At 50.2% G+C, this 20,000-nt stretch overlaps 2 protein-coding genes across 9 annotated transcripts in view; one reads left to right on the top strand and one right to left on the bottom strand.

Annotated features, from left to right (window-relative positions):
- hook3 (hook microtubule-tethering protein 3) overlaps positions 1-13,587 on the bottom strand; it is a 32,571-nt gene extending 18,984 nt beyond the window's left edge. For 3 of the 5 annotated variants that reach the window (XR_013796993.1, XM_079608151.1, XM_079608152.1), the window contains exons 1-8: positions 13,446-13,587; positions 8,598-8,683; positions 6,319-6,391; positions 6,189-6,239; positions 5,928-6,060; positions 4,913-4,980; positions 4,772-4,834; positions 4,615-4,698 (exon numbers count right to left, since the gene is read on the bottom strand). Coding sequence is in view for 3 of the 5 variants with exons in the window: in XM_079608151.1 (XP_079464277.1) it covers positions 4,615-4,698; positions 4,772-4,834; positions 4,913-4,980; positions 5,928-6,060; positions 6,189-6,239; positions 6,319-6,391; positions 8,598-8,683; positions 13,446-13,502 (615 nt within the window). In the remaining 2 variants the exon portion in view is untranslated. Of the gene's footprint in view, positions 1-3,306; positions 3,370-4,614; positions 4,699-4,771; positions 4,835-4,912; positions 4,981-5,927; positions 6,061-6,188; positions 6,240-6,318; positions 6,392-8,597; positions 8,684-13,445 lie in introns of all 5 variants that reach the window. The other 2 variants (XR_013796992.1, XM_079608150.1) reach the window with 1 other exon arrangement.
- Positions 9,546-20,000, top strand: part of rnf170 (ring finger protein 170) — a 15,520-nt gene continuing 5,065 nt past the window's right edge. The window contains exons 1-4 of one of the 4 annotated variants that reach the window (XM_079608156.1): positions 9,546-9,801; positions 14,033-14,243; positions 14,865-15,025; positions 15,106-15,181. In XM_079608156.1, the coding sequence (XP_079464282.1) occupies positions 14,889-15,025; positions 15,106-15,181 (213 nt within the window). In that variant the 5' untranslated portion in view covers positions 9,546-9,801; positions 14,033-14,243; positions 14,865-14,888. Of the gene's footprint in view, positions 9,802-13,050; positions 13,160-13,250; positions 13,921-14,032; positions 14,244-14,864; positions 15,026-15,105; positions 15,182-20,000 lie in introns of those variants that run through there. The other 3 variants (XM_079608155.1, XM_079608153.1, XM_079608154.1) reach the window with 3 other exon arrangements.

The following is a 20,000-nucleotide window of genomic DNA, read 5'->3' as shown; positions in this document are numbered from 1 at the left end:
GGGGTTGTTTGGTGGAGGGGGGGTTATGGCGTGGGGTTGTTTGGTGGAGGGGGGGTTATGGCGTGGGGTTGTTTGGTGGAGGGGGGGTTATAGTGTGGGGTTGTTTGGTGGAGGGGGGTTATGGCGTGGGGTTGTTTGGTGGAGGGGGGGTTATGGCGTGGGGTTGTTTGGTGGAGGGGGGATTATGGCGTGGGGTTGTTTGGTGGAGGGGGGGTTATGGCGTGGGGTTGTTTGGTGGAGGGGGGTTATGGCGTGGGGTTGTTTGGTGGAGGGGGGTTATGGTGTGGGGTTGTTTGGTGGAGGGGCGTTATGGCGTGGGGTTGTTTGGTGGAGGGGGGGTTATGGCGTGGGGTTGTTTGGTGGAGGGGGGGTTATGGCGTGGGGTTGTTTGGTGGAGGGGGGGTTATGGCGTGGGGTTGTTTGGTGGAGGGGGGGGTTATGGTGTGGGGTTGTTTGGTGGAGGGGGGGTTATGGCGTGGGGTTGTTTGGTGGAGGGGGGGTTATAGTGTGGGGTTGTTTGGTGGAGGGGGGTTATGGCGTGGGGTTGTTTGGTGGAGGGGGGGTTATGGCGTGGGGTTGTTTGGTGGAGGGGGGGTTATAGTGTGGGGTTGTTTGGTGGAGGGGGGGTTATGGCGTGGGGTTGTTTGGTGGAGGGGGGGTTATGGCGTGGGGTTGTTTGGTGGAGGGGGGATTATGGCGTGGGGTTGTTTGGTGGAGGGGGGTTATGGCGTGGGGTTGTTTGGTGGAGGGGGGTTATAGTGTGGGGTTGTTTGGTGGAGGGGGGGTTATGGCGTGGGGTTGTTTGGTGGAGGGGGGGTTATGGCGTGGGGTTGTTTGGTGGAGGGGGGGTTATGGCGTGGGGTTGTTTGGTGGAGGGGGGGTTATGGCGTGGGGTTGTTTGGTGGAGGGGGGGTTATGGCGTGGGGTTGTTTGGTGGAGGGGGGGTTATAGTGTGGGGTTGTTTGGTGGAGGGGGGGTTATGGCGTGGGGTTGTTTGGTGGAGGGGGGTTATGGCGTGGGGTTGTTTGGTGGAGGGGGGTTATGGTGTGGGGTTGTTTGGTGGAGGGGGCATTATGGCGTGGGGTTGTTTGGTGGAGGGGGGGTTATAGTGTGGGGTTGTTTGGTGGAGGGGGGGTTATGGCGTGGGGTTGTTTGGTGGAGGGGGGGTTATGGCGTGGGGTTGTTTGGTGGAGGGGGGGTTATGGCGTGGGGTTGTTTGGTGGAGGGGGGGTTATGGCGTGGGGTTGTTTGGTGGAGGGGGGATTATGGCGTGGGGTTGTTTGGTGGAGGGGGGGTTATGGCGTGGGGTTGTTTGGTGGAGGGGGGGTTATGGCGTGGGGTTGTTTGGTGGAGGGGGGGTTATGGCGTGGGGTTGTTTGGTGGAGGGGGGGTTATGGCGTGGGGTTGTTTGGTGGAGGGGGGGTTATGGCGTGGGGTTGTTTGGTGGAGGGGGGGTTATGGCGTGGGGTTGTTTGGTGGAGGGGGGGTTATGGCGTGGGGTTGTTTGGTGGAGGGGGGTTATGGCGTGGGGTTGTTTGGTGGAGGGGGGGTTATGGCGTGGGGTTGTTTGGTGGAGGGGGGTTATGGCGTGGGGTTGTTTGGTGGAGGGGGGGTTATGGCGTGGAGAGCTTCTCCTCCAACACCAGTGCCGGACCTCAGTTATGCGCTTCTAAGAAGGATGAGCAAACGTTCCCATAAGCACTCCTAACCCTGTGGGCCGTCCCAGAAGAGCTGGAGCTGCTGTTGCTGCAGAGGCAGACGTCCCAAAACCTTTGGCAATATAGTGTTTTAAAGATGAACTGAAAGAATCAACATTGATAGTGTTGTTTATGACAATTAAAAGTAAATTACACATTAAACACACACAAAAATTGCGTTTGTTAGTATAAGAGCGCTGGCACTTTCGATGACGTCACTGGCATGGTGGGACCGGCACAGGTATACAGGCAGCGGCAGCTTCAGGCCTACACACACATATTTCAGTCATTTTACTGGCATGGGATACACACTCCAGCCTGTGAGGGCCAGGCCTGTCGTATCCGACTGCCACCACATGGAGGACGATCAGTCCCAGGCTCCGCCTACAGCACAGGACCGTTCGGGGGAAGTGACTGGCGCGGGCGCGGGCGCTGCCGGAGCACGGACACTGCACCGGTGAGAGACGTGTGTGAGGTGGCGATGTAACTTCACTAAGCATATAGAAGAACACATTCGAACTGATATTGCCTAAAGGAATGTGGTTATGCAGGAGGACTATTATAGATGAACATGAATATTATATGTAGGAATAAGAGTTAGTATAGATAACAAATGATGCATTTTATATACAGTAGTTAGGCCCCCCTAGACCTGTTGGTGTCCGCTAGCCTCAGACTACATGCTATGGCTGCTCTGCTAGCGTTAGCAGCGGAGTAGCTTACCATGCCAGTGACGTAGCCGAACGTTGAAATCCAACATGGCGGCGCCCGTGTAACAACAACAATATTTTCAACGAACCATTTTATCCCTTTTAACAAATTCTGCCATTTTAATAATTGTGCCAATAAGAATAAATAAGATACACGTGTTCAGTTCATCTTTGAGGAGGCATCCCCCGAGAGCTCATCAACACTGGACACTGCATTACTGTAGAAAACTACTTTAAACCTATATAAAACATCTATACTTCAATATTCACTCGCTAACAAAGCATGTTTTCAGTGATATGAAACCAGTATTATTCTCTAAATGGATCTATATTTTTAAAGCAGACGTACAGGCGTATGTATTAAACTCATGCGGCGTCTGACACACAAAGCAGCGGGTCACATGTTCAGCGACACACACACACACACACACACACACACACTGAACCACATGTTCAGCGACACACACACACACTGAACCACATGTTCAACGTCACACACACACACTGAACCACATGTTCAGCGTCACACACACACACACACACTGAACCACATGTTCAGCGTCACACACACACTGAACCACATGTTCAGCGTCACACACACACACACACACACACACACACACACACACACACACACACACACACACACACACACACACACACACTGAACTCTGGGTCGTTTGCTGCAGGATGGATCTATCATCCATGTGTACAGATATGAAGCGCTACAGTTGATTGGATGTGCCGAGTGCCACATGACTGAGGATCAGCCTATGGGGTGACACACACACACACACACACACACACACACACACACACAGAGTTAAAGGCCCTGCACACTACTCAGGGATGTTATCAAGCAGACAGCAGTGAGAGCAGAAGAAAAGAGAGACATTTACCCTCTCGTCTAGATCAACACACTCTAACCTCAGTCTATCTCGCTCCTCTTGGACGAGGTACGCCTTCGGAAGCAAGGCAGAGGAGGAGAGGTTACCACACACACACACGCACACACACACACACACACACACACACACACTATTAGGTCTTTCAAAATGGCCGAAAAGCTAAATTCGACTTATATTCTAACTCTAAAGGCAACACCTAACATTAGGGCAGAGGTTCTCAACCTTGTTTTGGGCCGGCGCCCCCTATCCAATATCCAGGTCCCTGAACGCCCCCAAAGAAAACATTTTGGCATTAGGCATTGGCATTAGATTAGTTAATGCCTAAAAATGTAAAAGTTTTACCTTAAAAATAGAATTTAGTTTCATTCATTTTAAAATTCGTCGCCGGAGTGAATGGGAACATGATTTATTAAAATATATATAAGTGTCTCTTACTTTTTAATGGCTTGTCAACTTCCCATTCCTCCGCGGTGTGATTCTGGTCAGCGCTTGAGCGCTGGTCTATGACTGGGAAAATAATGGAGTCGTGCAAAAGAAACGATACATTGCTTACATGTCGCATTAAACTGTATTGTCTCCTGTGTCCACAAGAGGGCGCAAGCGAGCGCAATAAGAACATATAAACCAAATCAAGCATCGCATCTTATTGAAATTAAATGACATTCACTTTTTAAAGTGCATTAACTTTTAAAACAGTTGTTTTTAAATACAATATAATTTCCTTTATGTTCATGCAAGGAAAATTAGGTTACTTACTATAGTGCATAAAACTGTGTTCGTGCATCAGTAACCAGCTGATGAAACACACACACTCACTCTCTCTCTCTCACTCACTCACTCACTCAATCTTTTGTCAATTGTGTCGATGCACGACTTTTACCACGAACTGAGAGGGTTCTGGTCACATTTTTCACATTATCCAGCGCTGTATACTGGATAAGCTAACAGAAACACACCAGTTACGTCGTTGTCATCATCATGTCCCGCGCAACTCTTGGCACACCAAAAATTCAAATGCACGGATTTTGCATTCGAATGTGCTTTTTCTTTTTTTGACGAATATTTGAAATTCACATTTTTATTTGACAGTCCGACCTCACATACCAGCGGAACCAACACTGGGACCGTTACAGTCACTGACATCTGATCAGCTAACGGGGAGAGTGTGTGTGTGTGTGTGTGTGTGTGTGTGTGTGTGTGTGTGTGTGTGTGTGTGTGTGTGTGTGTGTGTGTGTGTGTGTGTGTGTGTGTGAGCCGCGTCATGAGCGTCAGGATCAGTGTGTGGCGGATGAGCTTTACCTGCATGTCGAGCTCATGGCATCTCTGAGCGATCTCCTCTTTAGTGGCCAGAGCGTCGCTCAGCTCCTCCACCGTCTTCTTCAGCTGGTCCAGAGGAAAACACTTCTTATAACGCTGGATTATTAATATTAATAACTGAGATCCAGACTGATCATACCTGTCGGTCCAGATCCACATACGAGTCGTTTCCTGAGGACACGGGCGTCTCTTTACTCATGAGCTGCAGACACAACATGATACACACATTAAACACGGTAACAGCAGCCTGTAACACACACACACACACACACACACTCACCTCTTGGATGGCAGTCATGACAACATGCTGCACAGACTCTTCCATCATCATAATGGTCTGGATATATTCTGGAAACAAGATCACAACACAACGTCATCATCACACTCTCACACCAACTCACTAACTCACACCAACTCACTAACTCACACCAACTCACTAACTCACACCAACTCACTCTCACACCAACTCACTCTCACACCAACTCACTAACTCACACCAACTCACTAACTCACACCAACTCACTCTCACACCAACTCACTAACTCACACCAACTCACTAACTCACACCAACTCACTAACTCACACCAACTCACTAACTCACACCAACTCACTCTCACACCAACTCAGTAACTAACACCAACTCACTCTCACACCAACTCACTCTCACACCAACTCACTAACTCACACCAACTCACTAACTCACACCAACTCACACTAACTCACTAACTCACACCAACTCACTCTCACACCAACTCACTCTCACACCAACTCACTAACTCACACCAACTCACTAACTCACACCAACTCACACTAACTCACTAACTCACACCAACTCACTCTCACACTAACTCACTAACTCACACCAACTCACTCTCACACCAACTCACACCAACTCACTCTCACACCAACTCACTCTCACACCAACTCACTCTCACACCAACTCACTCTCACACCAACTCACTCTCACACCAACTCACTCTCACACCAACTCACTCTCACACCAACTCACTCTCACACCAACTCACTCTCACACCAACTCACTCTCACACCAACTCACTCTCACACCAACTCACTCTCACACCAACTCACTCTCACACCAACTCACTCTCACACCAACTCACTCTCACACCAACTCACTCTCACACCAACTCACTCTCACACCAACTCACTCTCACACCAACTCACTCTCACACCAACTCACTCTCACACCATCACACTAACTCACTCACACACACTCACTCACTCACACTCACTCACTCTCACACTAACTCACTCTCACTAACACACACACTTACCCTGCTTCTGTTCGCAGTTAACAGCACAGCCCAGGATGAGCTGCAACATTCGGCCCAGTTCGGCTGCATCTGAATGTTCAGCGATGAGACCGACGTCTGGAAGTGTGAAATCATTGATCTGTTGCCCCAAAATCTGCAGAACCAACGGCACACACGCACACACACACACACACACACACACGGATAGAGAGGTTAAGGGTAAATTCAAGAGAAAAATAATGTGACGGATACCAACATAAAGGTGTCACATTTCAGTCTCACCTCATGGTTGTAATCCAGAATACCTTTTAATATTTTCTTTAAATTGCTAATCTGAAATAAAGAAGACATGAAAACATGAAAGACCCTGTAAGATGTGTGAAGAAGTGTGTGAACAAGAGCTGATGAATACCTTTAACCTCCAGTTGTCTCCAACATCAGCTTTAACACGACTGATCCAAGCATCAGTGAAGTACACGACATCACTGAGAGAGAGAGAGAGAGAGAGAGAGAGAGAGAGAGAGAGAGAGAGAGAGAGAGAGAGAGAGAGAGAGAGAGAGAGAGAGAGAGAGAGAGAGAGAGAGAGAGAGAGAGAGAGAGAGAGAGAGAGAGGTTCATCATAAGCGATACACATGTAGACATCATAAACACTAGATATTGTGGATATTTTCTGTGCAGAAAGACACTGTAATCTGTGTGGAAGAACTGAACTGGGTTCTTTTCCCCAGTTTAGTGTAGTTGAATGAACTGAACGCACAGGTCCAGTAGACTGATACACACCCAACTGTTTCTGTATCTGACGGACACACTTTTATGTGTAAAAATGTGAGTATTCAAGTAAACAGAGGCAGTTATGAACGTGAACAGTTGGGTGTGTATCAGTATATTGGACCTGTGCATTCAGTCGTAAAGTGACAGCAGCCTAATAAACCTGCTGCTGTCATTAATGTTAATCAAACTACTGAAAACTGAGAGAAATCACTCACTGTTCATGACTGAATACTTTATCAAAAACTTTAATAAGCGTTAATGTGTATTTAATTCATACAGCATTTTTTTTTCTTTTTTAATTCTGAAGTCTGCATGTTTGTTTGTTTTACCATTAAAACTTTATAAAACCATTGAAATGGAATCCAGAAAAGTTGAAATGTTAAACATGAAATTTGTGAAAAAATAAAGCATATTTCATAGGGCCCTGAAATTTTTATTTTTGTACATTTATTAACTTTTACTAAATTGTTCTTAAAGTGACAGCAGCCTTATAATCCAGCTGCTGTCATTAATGTTAATCAAACTACAGAAAAAAATGAGAGAAAAATTACTCACTGTTCATGACTGAATACTTTATCTAAAACTTTATAACTTTAATAAGCGTTAATGTGTATTTAATTCATCCAGCAATGACTATGCAGTTAGGGCTGGGCGATATGGCCAAAAAAAAATATCACGATATTTTTTTTTATATCAGTCGATATCGATAATTATCGATAAATGTCAAATCTTTATTTATTTCAAGTTTAAAGACAGATTTTTACTCCTAAGTGAAAGCTGTAGAAACCAGAGCATTGTGTTTTTAAACTATCATCTGAATCATCTGAAACTATTATCAGAACATATCATGACAAACACTTGCCAAACAGGTGAACATTCACAAATCCGAGGTAGAACATTCAAACATTTGTAATTTTCCTTCACAAAATAAATATCTTTATTTCAGTAGTATTAGCTTGAGTTAGGATGCAGATTTACTATATACAATTTATGTTCATTAACAAAAACAGTAACATCTGTTAAAAAAAAAAAGTAACAACATTATTTTTATTTGGTAAAATGTAATATTCTTTAGTTTTATTAAAATGAACCATTGGTCATCCAACATCATGCATTTAGATCATGATAACCACAGATAAAATGTAACTTTATGGTTTCTATGGTATTTATGAAAACCAGTAGCCTAAATACATTATTAAAAACTGTAATTATATTCCATTAGTCCTTCAATACATCGTCTACATTAATAATATTATACAATTCAATATATATAATATATCCCACGCACATTTCATGGTGCAGTTAATATTACTAGGCTAACGTTACAGTAACGTTAAATCCGTGGTAAATGATGGGAATGTGTTGACGGAAAAGCTTCTGACTGTATCGTTGCGCACAGTGTTTCTCATGTTCGTCAGCGCGGTCTCATCTGCCTTTAAACTGGTTTAAATCACTAAGACGTGTGTGTTCCTCGCTGAATTCAAGCGCTTCTCACTGGATCTAGTGACCGAGACCGATCAGAGTAAACGCGTCTGCTCGAGTGAGCTCGCGCTCGCGCTGCCGTTTGGACTTTGAGCCGAGCGGATAAACGGTCCGTGTGGCGCGCGCGGTTCAAATGAGATTCGTTCCGCTGGCGCGAAAACATTATCGAACATTTATCGAACTCTTGATATCGTTTTATCGAGAAAAATTATATCGCGATAATTATCGTTATCGTTTTATCGCCCAGCCCTATATGCAGTGTTTTATTTTTACATTTGATCATTGCAATTTTATGAAATTTCAATATATTAATTTTTTAGGCATCATAATCTTAAAAATCACAAAGAAACTATAATGTGACATCGTTATCATGAAATGAAAGCACTCAGATTTGTTTGTCTGGAGCATGAGGACGGAGATGTGCTGAGTCTCACACACATCTTCTGCAGGACTTGTGCCATGGCCAGCCCACCGGTCAGCTCGTCTACGGTCGAACACGCCGCCTCCACTCCAAACGTCTGGATCTGAACACACACACACACACACACACACACACACAGCGATAGAGGATCAGAGAACACAACGCATCACTTCCTGTGGTTCACATGAGGACGGATGAGCTACTAACACCACTGCTATATGTGAACAACAGACTCGTACGTGCAAATACATACATATATAATGAATACTTGTTAAGGCTGATGAAAAAGAATCGGTATCGGCACTAAATAATCCATATCAGTCGATCCCTAACACTTAATCAGATTTGAATATTAGACTGCTGTTGAACTCTGTATGTTTTTTGATCATTAAAATTTCATTAAACCATTCAAATGGAATCCAGAAAAACTGACATGTTAAACATGGTAAATGGACTGCATTTATATAGCGCACAACAGACCCATGGCCACCGGAAACATGGAATTTGGGAGAAACAAAACAGAATTTGTGAAAAAATAAAGCATATTTCATAGGGGCCTGAAAACTTAAATTATTGTTAATGTATTAACTTTTACTAAATTGTTGTTAGATTGTATAATTTTCATGATTTTAATTCATTAGGAATGCTTTTTGATTACTAAAATTTCCAGAAACTTTAAACTGGGGAGGGGGGGAATCCATAAAAAATAAAAAATGTGATTTGTAAGAAATCAAAGTGATTTTAAAGGGCTTGAGATGAGAGACGGAGACGGAGCCAATGAGACGCTGAGCTTCGTCAGTTTAGATCCATTACAGGAAGGAATGCTGTAATCACAGGTCACATGACGAGTTGGGAAACTCAAGTGTGTGTGTCCTGAGCTCAAGTGTCCATTACACACACAGACACACACACACTTCTGCTTACGCAATGGCAGGTTAATCTGAGACTCAGCTCTGCAGGGCTCCACAGTGGGAAAGGGTTTTCTGGGCGTTTGCAGCACAAGCTCAAACACAGTCAAACTCCAGCATCCACACAAAGCCCTATTGTGCTGTGAGATTTCATCACTAGCGTCCGGCTAAACTCGCTCATGCTAACTCAGGAAGACACGCCCACGTCTCAGGAAACAGAAGAGCTGAAAACACACTCCGATTAACATCTGGTTCTGATGATGTCACTCACACAGGTTCAGCTGGAGTGTAAACAGGAAGAGAGGCGCGTCAGGTGATCCGAGTGTGTGTGTGTGTGTGTGTGTGTGTGTGCGCTTCACATCTGCCGGGAGAAGAGACTCAAGCAACAGCGTTAATAGTAAAGGGTCATTATTATTACTTAAAGTCGGCTTGAAATTGAAGTTGCGATTTTCTTTTCTATTATGTGACATACAGTACCAGATAGAAGTTTTGGATCAGTGGGATTCTCAAGGTTTTTAAAATAAGTCTGTTCTTCTCACCAAGGCTGCATTTATTTGATAAAAATTTTTTTTTTAAATAACAGTAATATTTTGAAATAAACTATATTTCTCGTGTCTCGAGACGAGCTGCAGTTCACGCGCCGGCGCCTCCGTGTCCTGTTATATTGTCTGCTATATTTACTTCTTATTTATTAAATTCAGGTAATTGGTTGATGAAATATTGATTAAAATTAAGATACAATTCATACAAAATTCACTTTAAAGAAAGGCTTTCTACAAAACAAAACTTAATTAAGTGGTCAAAATCATGTCTGACCCACTCCACATGTCTCCCGATATATTGCGCATCTTATGATCCCATCGTTCTCATCTCATGCGGTTCCTTTCCATATAATCAACAGAAGAAAAATAACATTATATTATTTAAACATAATTATGAAACGCATGTTTAAGTTTTGTAAGTTATATTTAAGCGTCACACCGCTCCGCTTTCGTCACATGCTCTGGTGTGTAGCCTATACGTGCATGTGCAATATTATTTTTGCTTGAAATGCATTTCAGTTTTGTTTTCTGCTTTATTGGCTAGTTCATTATAGCCTGAAAAACACAACAGTGCTGCTCCACACACCATTATGAATGCTCATGTTGTCACACGTCGATTAACCGGTGGGAAAAGATCCCCACCTTCACATCCATATAGAGGAGCTTTAATACTATTCTGCTTTGCCTTCATTACATCAGACAGTTATTACATTCAAAATAAAGATTATGATAACATACTTATAGCTATTTAAAGTTACGCTGTGCACAGAAATGAGCAGTAAATCACAGCGCTGCTTCCCTTCAGTCTGAAACCACAGCTGACGCTCTCTCACACACACACACACACACACACAACACACACACACACACACACACGTCTGAGTCTGACAGCCCCACACCACAGGTCACGTGACTCCGCCAGTCAGAGGAAGAAGCTCAAATATGAGATGTTTTGAACACCATTACTATTGAAAATGAACACAAACGGAAGAATATGGGAATGAAATTATGAAACTTCGTCACACTTAATTACCGTTCACCTCTGCTATTAAACACACACCCAACAGTCCGTCTGGTGTGACGACTCTTCCTGAAGGCGTACACTAGATGTGTGTGTGTTCATGTAAATTAAACTGACTCACGCTTCTGATGTTCTGCTGTGTCTGTCAATCAGGACATTATGAACTTGACGCAGTGGATATGAATAGTAATAATGCACATTATGTGACACCTTTACATCTGTTTGATTTCATGAGAGAGAAAGAGAAGAGAGACCGCTGGTCCCACATCCTCTCAGAGCGCAGGCTATCTCACGCGTCTTTGTGAGGAAATATTCAACAAAACTGTTTTTGTTTTTTTATAGAATAAACTTATATTTATTAAGGGTTAGGGTTAGTAACCCTAACCCTATTAATAGGTAATTTGAAAGATACAGTTCAACTTACCGAAATGTAATAAAATTGATCAAGTGTTTTTCAGCCGCGGTCAGAGGTCCATCAACAGCTGGAGAACAGTCACGTTACGTTCACCTCAGGAAAGCCGTTTAATAACCATAGCACGTTAGTTGGACTTACAAAATTGTCTGCTAAATATGATAACTATATTACATATATTTATAATATTTTTACCTATATCATAAAATATTATAACGTCTTCATTATAAAAACGCATTAAAATAAGTTTGAGATGTTATTTTTAACCTGTAGTAATAATGCCAGCTGACAGGCTCAGTGTGTTTACAGTAGGCGAGGGGTTTCTGGAGGAGAAAAATCAACACCACATTAACGCATCTACTGTACCTAATATTTATCTGAAGGAATCGATATTGAATCAAGATCAGAATCAAATCACAAGAATTGAAATTGGGAAATTTGTGTCAAGCAATAATAAGAACAGTAGCGCACAGTCAGTGTACCATGCAAACATTGTGTTGTCACTAAACTTCTGTTAAAATTCTGTTTAGTCACCAACTGACGATCACAATACACTTATACTCGTGATGCAAGTGGGGGGGGGGGGGTTGTGTTTTTTTACATCCCAATCAATCCCAATCCACCCATTTTATGTTGTGTTACATTTTCACTGTTTACAAAGGCAGGGCCGGCCATCTTGGCCTGTTGTTTCTGATTGCACTTTATATATCTAAATAAAGCTAAAACTTGTTTTGAACAATTTATTTGTCATCTGCAGATTGATTTTAAATAGGGGGGGGGAAAATCAATTTAAATCGTAAATCGGATTTTTTGTGATAAAATCTAGGCCATATCGCCCCAGCACTAACACACACACACCCTCTCACACACACACACCCTCTCACACAAACACACCCTCAAACTCACACTTCCTCGAACACACCTTCACACACACACACCTTCACACACACACACACACACACATGATGCTTGAACAGACAGTGATCAATCAATCAATGATTAATAGGTGATCAGAGTCCCTCAATCATCTCTATGATCAGCTGATCTGAGGTCAGCGCACTACTGCCAGATTCCTGTAGTTTCAGATCAAGGCCTGAGAACAGAGTACAGTAAGCTACAGTACAGTAGAATAGAGTACAGTAGAGTACAGTACAGTAGAATAGAGTACAGTAGAGTACAGTACAGTAGAATAGAGTACAGTACAGTACAGTACAGTAGCAGCTCGTTCACTGTAGAAAGACTTACAAGTCCAGTTTCATCAACAGCAAAGACTATCAGTGGATAAACACTCTCACTGTCAGACCCAGATCCAGACCCAGACCCAGACCCAGATCCAGACCCAGATCCAGACCCAGACCCAGATCTTTCCCTGTAACTGACTACAGTTATTACGGCCAGCACTGCAGAACCCAGACGCCTCACTTCTGCTTCTATTGGGAGCCGTTTATAACTGTCCTCAGATCAGGGAAGTTACTTTAATGCTCGAATCTGAAAGTAGGACTGATACTGCAGTTGGTGAGACTATAGCGCTTTAGAATGGCAGGAATGATTCATCGCTTATATATCATGTGTTTACTCTATCCCGCTGGGGACATGAATACACACACTCTCACGGGGACATGAATACACACACTCTCACGGGGACATGAATACACACACTCTCGGGGACATGAATACACACTCTCGGGGACCTAAAGTGAGGAAACAAGCTTATAAATCATAAAGAATTAGTTTTTTTGGGAAATGTGTGTGTGTGTGTGTGTGTGTGTGTGTGTGTGTGTGTGTGTGTGTGTGTGTGTGTGTGTGTGTGAGTGAGTGAGTGAGATGTAAACAGATGAAGCCCGTTATATAGACGAGCTCCAGTTCTCATTATAACCCATTAAGCGCCAGATTTACAGCAGACATCAGTGCAGGAGAGTTAGTCTAGACTCTAGATAGTGATATCATATATATATATATCTCAGACGGAGAGCGGGACTCACCCATGTCAGGAGACTCTCGCACAGCTCGACCCGGTCCACCGTCTCCGGCGCGCTCATGTTCGCTCGGACTGAGAACTGGTGTGTAATCGCGCGAATCTCCGGGGGAATAATATAACCCGCGAGCCTGTGCGATTACTGTCCGATTATGAGAGAAATCCTGTCGAATTAAAGTGTCGAAATGTGATTTAGATTAATAACGCGGCGGTGACAGACACATCAGCGGATTCTCCTCAGACACACGGGGTCCTTCAGCTGCCACCCTGCAGGATCGGGACACCTAATGCCTGAAGGAAAATCACGCTGAGGAAAACTGATTTCGTGAAAAGATGAATTAAAAACGGAGAATAGTTATGAAATATGAAAAATAGTAGGATGAGAAAATCGAGCACAATAACACTTGAAGTAAAACAGGCAGGGAAACGGACCGCTTTTAACCCGGTAATGACGAATGCGGAAATTTGTTCGTTTTTTAGAGGTATTTATATGTGGTGTGATTGTATAAGATAAATCATATGTATATATCTATGGAGAGAAATAAGGGTGATATGTTGATAGAGTGATTGTGTTTTTCTCTCGATTTTCTTCAGAATGTAAGTAAGCCTGTCGTGTGATCCGTCCTCCAGAGCGACAGGCGGCGCTCGAGCGCTCACACCAGCTGAAGGAAGGACCCCTGATAGAGGAATGCGGAACTGAATCCGCCCATGAGCGCAAACACACACAGAAACACAAACACAAAAACTAAACAGTTTTCTTTGCGAAAGTGTGTTTGACGCATGAAACTGGGGAGTGTTTTCTCATGTAAGTCTTTGAACAGCAGCCAGAGAGAGAGTGTGTGTGTGTGTGTGTGTGTGTGTGTGTGTGTGTGTGTGTGTGTGTGTGTGTGTGTGTGTGTGTGTGTGTGTGTGTGTGTGTGTGAGTGAGAGAGAGACAGAGAGTGTGAGTGAGTGAGTGAGAGAGAGAATGTGTGTGTGTGTGTGTGTGTGTGTGTGTGTGTGTGTGAGTGAGAGAGAGACAGAGAGTGTGAGTGAGTGAGTGAGAGAGAGAATGTGTGTGTGTGTGTGTGTGTGTGTGTGTGTGTGTGTGTGAGTGAGAGAGAGACAGAGAGTGTGAGTGAGTGAGTGAGAGAGAGAATGTGTGTGTGTGTGTGTGTGTGTGTGTGTGTGTGTGTGAGTGAGAGAGAGACAGAGAGTGTGAGTGAGTGAGTGAGAGAGAGAATGTGTGTGTGTGTGTGTATCATATGAGAGCGAGAGATAGAGAGAGAGAGAGAGAGAGAGAGTGTGTGTGTGTGTGTGTGTGTGTGTGTGTGTGTGTGTGTTGTGTTATGTTATATTATATTATATTGTATTGAGATATGTTGTGATGTGTTGTGTGTGTGTGTTGTGTTGTGTTATATTATATCGTGTTGTGTGTTGTACACAGAGCTGGAGGATATGAGCAGGCGTAATGGAAGCGAGCGAGTGTTTGGACGGTTCTCTGGTTCCAGAGGAAGATTCGCTCATTGAAGGCGTGAGTGACCCGGTTCTGCTGGTTCTGGTGCTCAGCGTGACCTTTCTGTTCGGTCTGGCGACGCTGCTCTGCAGGTGAGACGACCTCTGACCCCTGACCTCTGACCCCACACCAGATCACTCATACTCACACACGATACGATCTCGTCTCTCAGGAACGAGCAGCAGCGGATCCACCCGGAGAACCAGGAGCATGTGCGTGTGGTGCGAGAACAGCTTCAGTCCGAGCAGGTGTGTGTGCGTGTGTGTGTGTGTGTGTGTGTGTGTGTGTGTGTGTGTGTGTGTGCGTGTGTAGAGGAACATTAACACCTGTGTGTATCATATCAGGATTTGTTCTCAGCTGACAGCAGTGTTGGGGTAAGTTACTTTGAAAAGTAATGCGTTACAATATTGCGTTACTCCCTTAAAAAGTAACTAATTGTGTTACTTTTACGGTAGAGTCAGGGTACGGTAGAGGACAGTGGAGGCAGGGTGCAGTGGAGGCAGGGCGCAGTGGAGGCAGGGCGGAGTGGAGGCAGGGCGGAGTGGAGGCAGGGCGGAGTGGAGGCAGGGCGGAGTGGAGGCAGGGCGGAGTGGAGGCAGGGCGGAGTGGAGGCAGGGCGCAGTGGTGGTAGGGCGCAATGGAGGCAGGGTGCAGTGGTGGTAGGGTGCAGTGGAGGCAGGGTGCAGTGGTGGTAGGTCGCTGTGGAGGCAGGGTGCAGTGGAGGCAGAGTAGAGGCAGGGCGCAGTGGAGGCAGGGCGGAGTGGAGGCAGGGCGCAGTGGTGGTAGGGCGCAATGGAGGCAGGGCGCAGTGGTGGTAGGGTGCAGTGGTGGTAGGGCGCAGTGGAGGCAGGGCGCAGTGGTGGTAGGTCGCTGTGGAGGCAGGGTGCAGTGGAGGCAGAGTAGAGGCAGGGCGCAGTGGAGGCAGGGCGGAGTGGAGGCAGGGCGGAGTGGAGGCAGGGCGGAGTGGAGGCAGGGCGCAGTGGTGGTAGGGCGCAATGGAGGCAGGGCGCAGTGGTGGTAGGGCGCAGTGGAGGCAGGGCGCAGTGGTGGTAGGTCGCTGTGGAGGCAGGGTGCAGTGGAGGCAGAGTAGAGGCAGGGCGCAGTGGAGGCAGGGCGGAGTGGAGGCAGGGCGGAGTGGAGGCAGGGCGGAGTGGAGGCATGGCGGAGTGGAGGCAGGGCGGAGTGGAGGCAGGGCGCAGTGGTGGTAGGTCGCTGTGGAGGCAGGGTGCAGTGGAGGCAGAGTAGAGGCAGGGCGCAGTGGAGGCAGGGCGGAGTGGAGGCAGGGCGGAGTGGAGGCAGGGCGGAGTGGAGGCAGGGCGGAGTGGAGGCAGGGCGCAGTGGAGGCAGGGCGCAGTGGAGGCAGGGCGCAGTGGAGGCAGGGCGCAGTGGAGGCAGGGCGCAGTGGAGGCAGGGCGCAGTGGAGGCTGGGCGCAGTGGAGGCAGGGCGGAGTGGAGGCTGGGAGCAGTGGAGGCAGGGCGCAGTGGAGGCAGGGCGCAGTGGAGGCAGGGCGCAGTGGAGGCAGGGCGCAGTGGAGGCAGGGCGCAGTGGAGGCAGGGCGCAGTGGAGGCAGGGCGCAGTGGAGGCAGGGCGCAGTGGAGGCAGGGCGCAGTGGAGGCAGGGCGAAGTGGAGGCAGGGCGCAGTGGAGGCAGGGCGCAGTGGAGGCAGGGCGCAGTGGTGGTAGGGCGCAGTGGAGGCAGGGCGCAGTGGAGGCAGGGCGCAGTGGAGGCAGGGCGCAGTGGAGGCAGGGCGCAGTGGAGGCAGGGCGCAGTGGAGGCAGGGCGCAGTGGAGGCAGGGCGCAGTGGAGGCTGGGCGCAGTGGAGGCAGGGCGGAGTGGAGGCTGGGAGCAGTGGAGGCAGGGCGCAGTGGAGGCAGGGCGCAGTGGAGGCAGGGCGCAGTGGTGGTAGGGCGCAGTGGTGGTAGGGCGCAGTGGTGGTAGGGCGCAGTGGAGGCAGGGCGCAGTGGTGGTAGGGCGCAGTGGAGGCAGGGCGCAGTGGTGGTAGGGCGCAGTAGAGGCGCAGTGGTGGTAGGGCGCAGTGGTGGTAGGGCGCAGTGGAGGCAGGGCGCAGTGGTGGTAGGGCGCAGTGGAGGCAGGGCGCAGTGGTGGTAGGGCGCTGTGGAGGCAGGGTGCAGTGGAGGCAGAGTAGAGGCAGGGCGCAGTGGAGGCAGGGCGCAGTGGAGGCAGGGCGCAGTGGTGGTAGGGTGCAGTGGTGGTAAGGCGCAGTGGAGGCAGGGCGCAGTGGTGGTAGGGCGCAGTGGTGGTAGGGCGCAGTGGAGGCAGGGTGCAGTGGAGGCAGGGTGCAGTGGAGGCAGAGTAGAGGCAGGGCGCAGTGGAGGCAGGGCGCAGTGGAGGCAGGGCGCAGTGGAGGCAGGGCGCAGTGGAGGCAGGGCGCAGTGGAGGCAGGGCGCAGTGGTGGTAGGGCGCAGTGGTGGTAGGGCGCAGTGGAGGCAGGGCGCAGTGGTGGCAGGGCGCAGTGGTGGTAGGGCGCAGTGGAGGCAGGGCGCAGTGGTGGTAGGGCGCAGTAGAGGCGCAGTGGTGGTAGGGCGCAGTGGTGGTAGGGCGCAGTGGAGGCAGGGCGCAGTGGTGGTAGGGCGCAGTGGAGGCAGGGCGCAGTGGTGGTAGGGCGCTGTGGAGGCAGGGTGCAGTGGAGGCAGAGTAGAGGCAGGGCGCAGTGGAGGCAGGGCGCAGTGGAGGCAGGGCGCAGTGGTGGTAGGGTGCAGTGGTGGTAAGGCGCAGTGGAGGCAGGGCGCAGTGGTGGTAGGGCGCAGTGGTGGTAGGGCGCAGTGGAGGCAGGGTGCAGTGGAGGCAGGGTGCAGTGGAGGCAGAGTAGAGGCAGGGCGCAGTGGAGGCAGGGCGCAGTGGAGGCAGGGCGCAGTGGAGGCAGGGCGCAGTGGAGGCAGGGCGCAGTGGTGGTAGGGTGCAGTGGTGGTAGGGCGCAGTGGAGGCAGGGCGCAGTGGTGGTAGGGCGCAGTAGAGGCAGGGCGCAGTGGAGGCAGGGCGCAGTGGAGGCAGGGCGCAGTGGAGGCAGGGCGGAGTGGAGGCAGGGCGCAGTGGAGGCAGGGCGCAGTGGTGGTAGGGCGCAGTGGTGGTAGGGCGCAGTGGAGGCAGGGCGCAGTGGTGGTAGGGCGCAGTGGAGGCAGGGCGCAGTGGTGGTAGGGCGCTGTGGAGGCAGGGTGCAGTGGAGGCAGAGTAGAGGCAGGGCGCAGTGGAGGCAGGGCGCAGTGGAGGCAGGGCGCAGTGGAGGCAGGGCGCAGTGGAGGCAGGGCGCAGTGGAGGCAGGGCGCAGTGGAGGCAGGGCGCAGTGGTGGTAGGGTGCAGTGGTGGTAGGGTGCAGTGGAGGCAGGGCGCAGTGGTGGTAGGGCGCAGTAGAGGCAGGGTGCAGTGGAGGCAGGGCGCAGTGGTGGTAGGTCGCAGTGGAGGCAGAGTAAAGGCAGGGCGCAGTGGAGGCAGGGCGCAGTGGAGGCAGGGCGCAGTGGTGGTAGGGTGCAGTGGTGGTAGGGCGCAGTGGAGGCAGGGCGCAGTGGTGGTAGGGCGCAGTAGAGGCAGGGCGCAGTGGTGGTAGGTCGCAGTAGAGGCAGGGCGCAGTGGTGGTAGGGCGCAGTAGAGGCAGGGTGCAGTGGAGGCAGAGTAGAGGCAGGGCGCAGTGGAGGCAGGGCGCAGTGGAGGCAGGGCGCAGTGGAGGCAGGGCGCAGTGGAGGCAGGGCGCAGTGGAGGCAGGGCGCAGTGGAGGCAGGGCAGAGTAGAGGCAGGGCGCAGTGGAGGCAGGGCGCAGTGGAGGCAGGGCGCAGTGGAGGCAGGGCGCAGTGGAGGCAGGGCGCAGTGGAGGCAGGGCGCAGTGGAGGCAGGGCGCAGTGGAGGCAGGGCGCAGTGGAGGCAGGGCGCAGTGGAGGCAGGGCGCAGTGGAGGCAGGGCGCAGTGGAGGCAGGGCGCAGTGGAGGCAGGGCGCAGTGGAGGCAGGGCGCAGTGGAGGCTGGGCGCAGTGGAGGCAGGGCGGAGTGGAGGCTGGGAGCAGTGGAGGCAGGGCGCAGTGGAGGCAGGGCGCAGTGGAGGCAGGGCGCAGTGGAGGCAGGGCGCAGTGGTGGTGGTAGGGTGCAGTGGTGGTAGGGCGCAGTGGAGGCAGGGCGCAGTGGTGGTAGGGCGCAGTGGAGGCAGGGCGCAGTGGTGGTAGGGCGCAGTAGAGGCGCAGTGGTGGTAGGGCGCAGTGGTGGTAGGGCGCAGTGGAGGCAGGGCGCAGTGGTGGTAGGGCGCAGTGGAGGCAGGGCGCTGTGGAGGCAGGGTGCAGTGGAGGCAGAGTAGAGGCAGGGCGCAGTGGTGGTAGGGTGCAGTGGTGGTAGGGCGCAGTGGAGGCAGGGCGCAGTGGTGGTAGGGCGCAGTGGTGGTAGGGCGCAGTGGAGGCAGGGTGCAGTGGAGGCAGGGCGCAGTGGTGGTAGGGCGCAGTGGTGGTAGGGCGCAGTGGAGGCAGGGCGCAGTGGAGGCAGGGCGCAGTGGAGGCAGGGTGCAGTGGAGGCAGGGTGCAGTGGAGGCAGAGTAGAGGCAGGGCGCAGTGGAGGCAGGGCGCAGTGGAGGCAGGGCGCAGTGGTGGTAGGGTGCAGTGGTGGTAGGGCGCAGTGGAGGCAGGGCGCAGTAGAGGCAGGGCGCAGTGGTGGTAGGTCGCAGTAGAGGCAGGGTGCAGTGGAGGCAGGGCGCAGTGGTGGTAGGGCGCAGTGGTGGTAGGGCGCAGTGGTGGTAGGTCGCAGTAGAGGCAGGGTGCAGTGGAGGCAGGGCGCAGTGGTGGTAGGGCGCAGTGGTGGTAGGGCGCAGTGGAGGCAGGGTGCAGTGGAGGCAGGGCGCAGTGGTGGTAGGGCGCAGTGGTGGTAGGGCGCAGTGGAGGCAGGGTGCAGTGGTGGTAGGGCGCAGTGGTGGTAGGGCGCAGTAGAGGCAGGGTGCAGTGGAGGCAGGGTGCAGTGGAGGCAGGGCGCAGTGGAGGCAGGGTGCAGTGGAGGCAGAGTAGAGGCAGGGCGCAGTGGAGGCAGGGCGCAGTGGAGGCAGGGCGCAGTGGTGGTAGGGCGCAGTGGTGGTAGGGCGCA

The sequence above is a fragment of the Phoxinus phoxinus genome, assembly GCF_949152265.1.
Source record: "Phoxinus phoxinus genome assembly, chromosome: 3".
NCBI lineage: Eukaryota > Metazoa > Chordata > Actinopteri > Cypriniformes > Leuciscidae > Phoxinus > Phoxinus phoxinus.
Note: the sequence above shows the minus strand (reverse complement) of the source record. Positions and strands in the feature narration are given on the sequence as shown.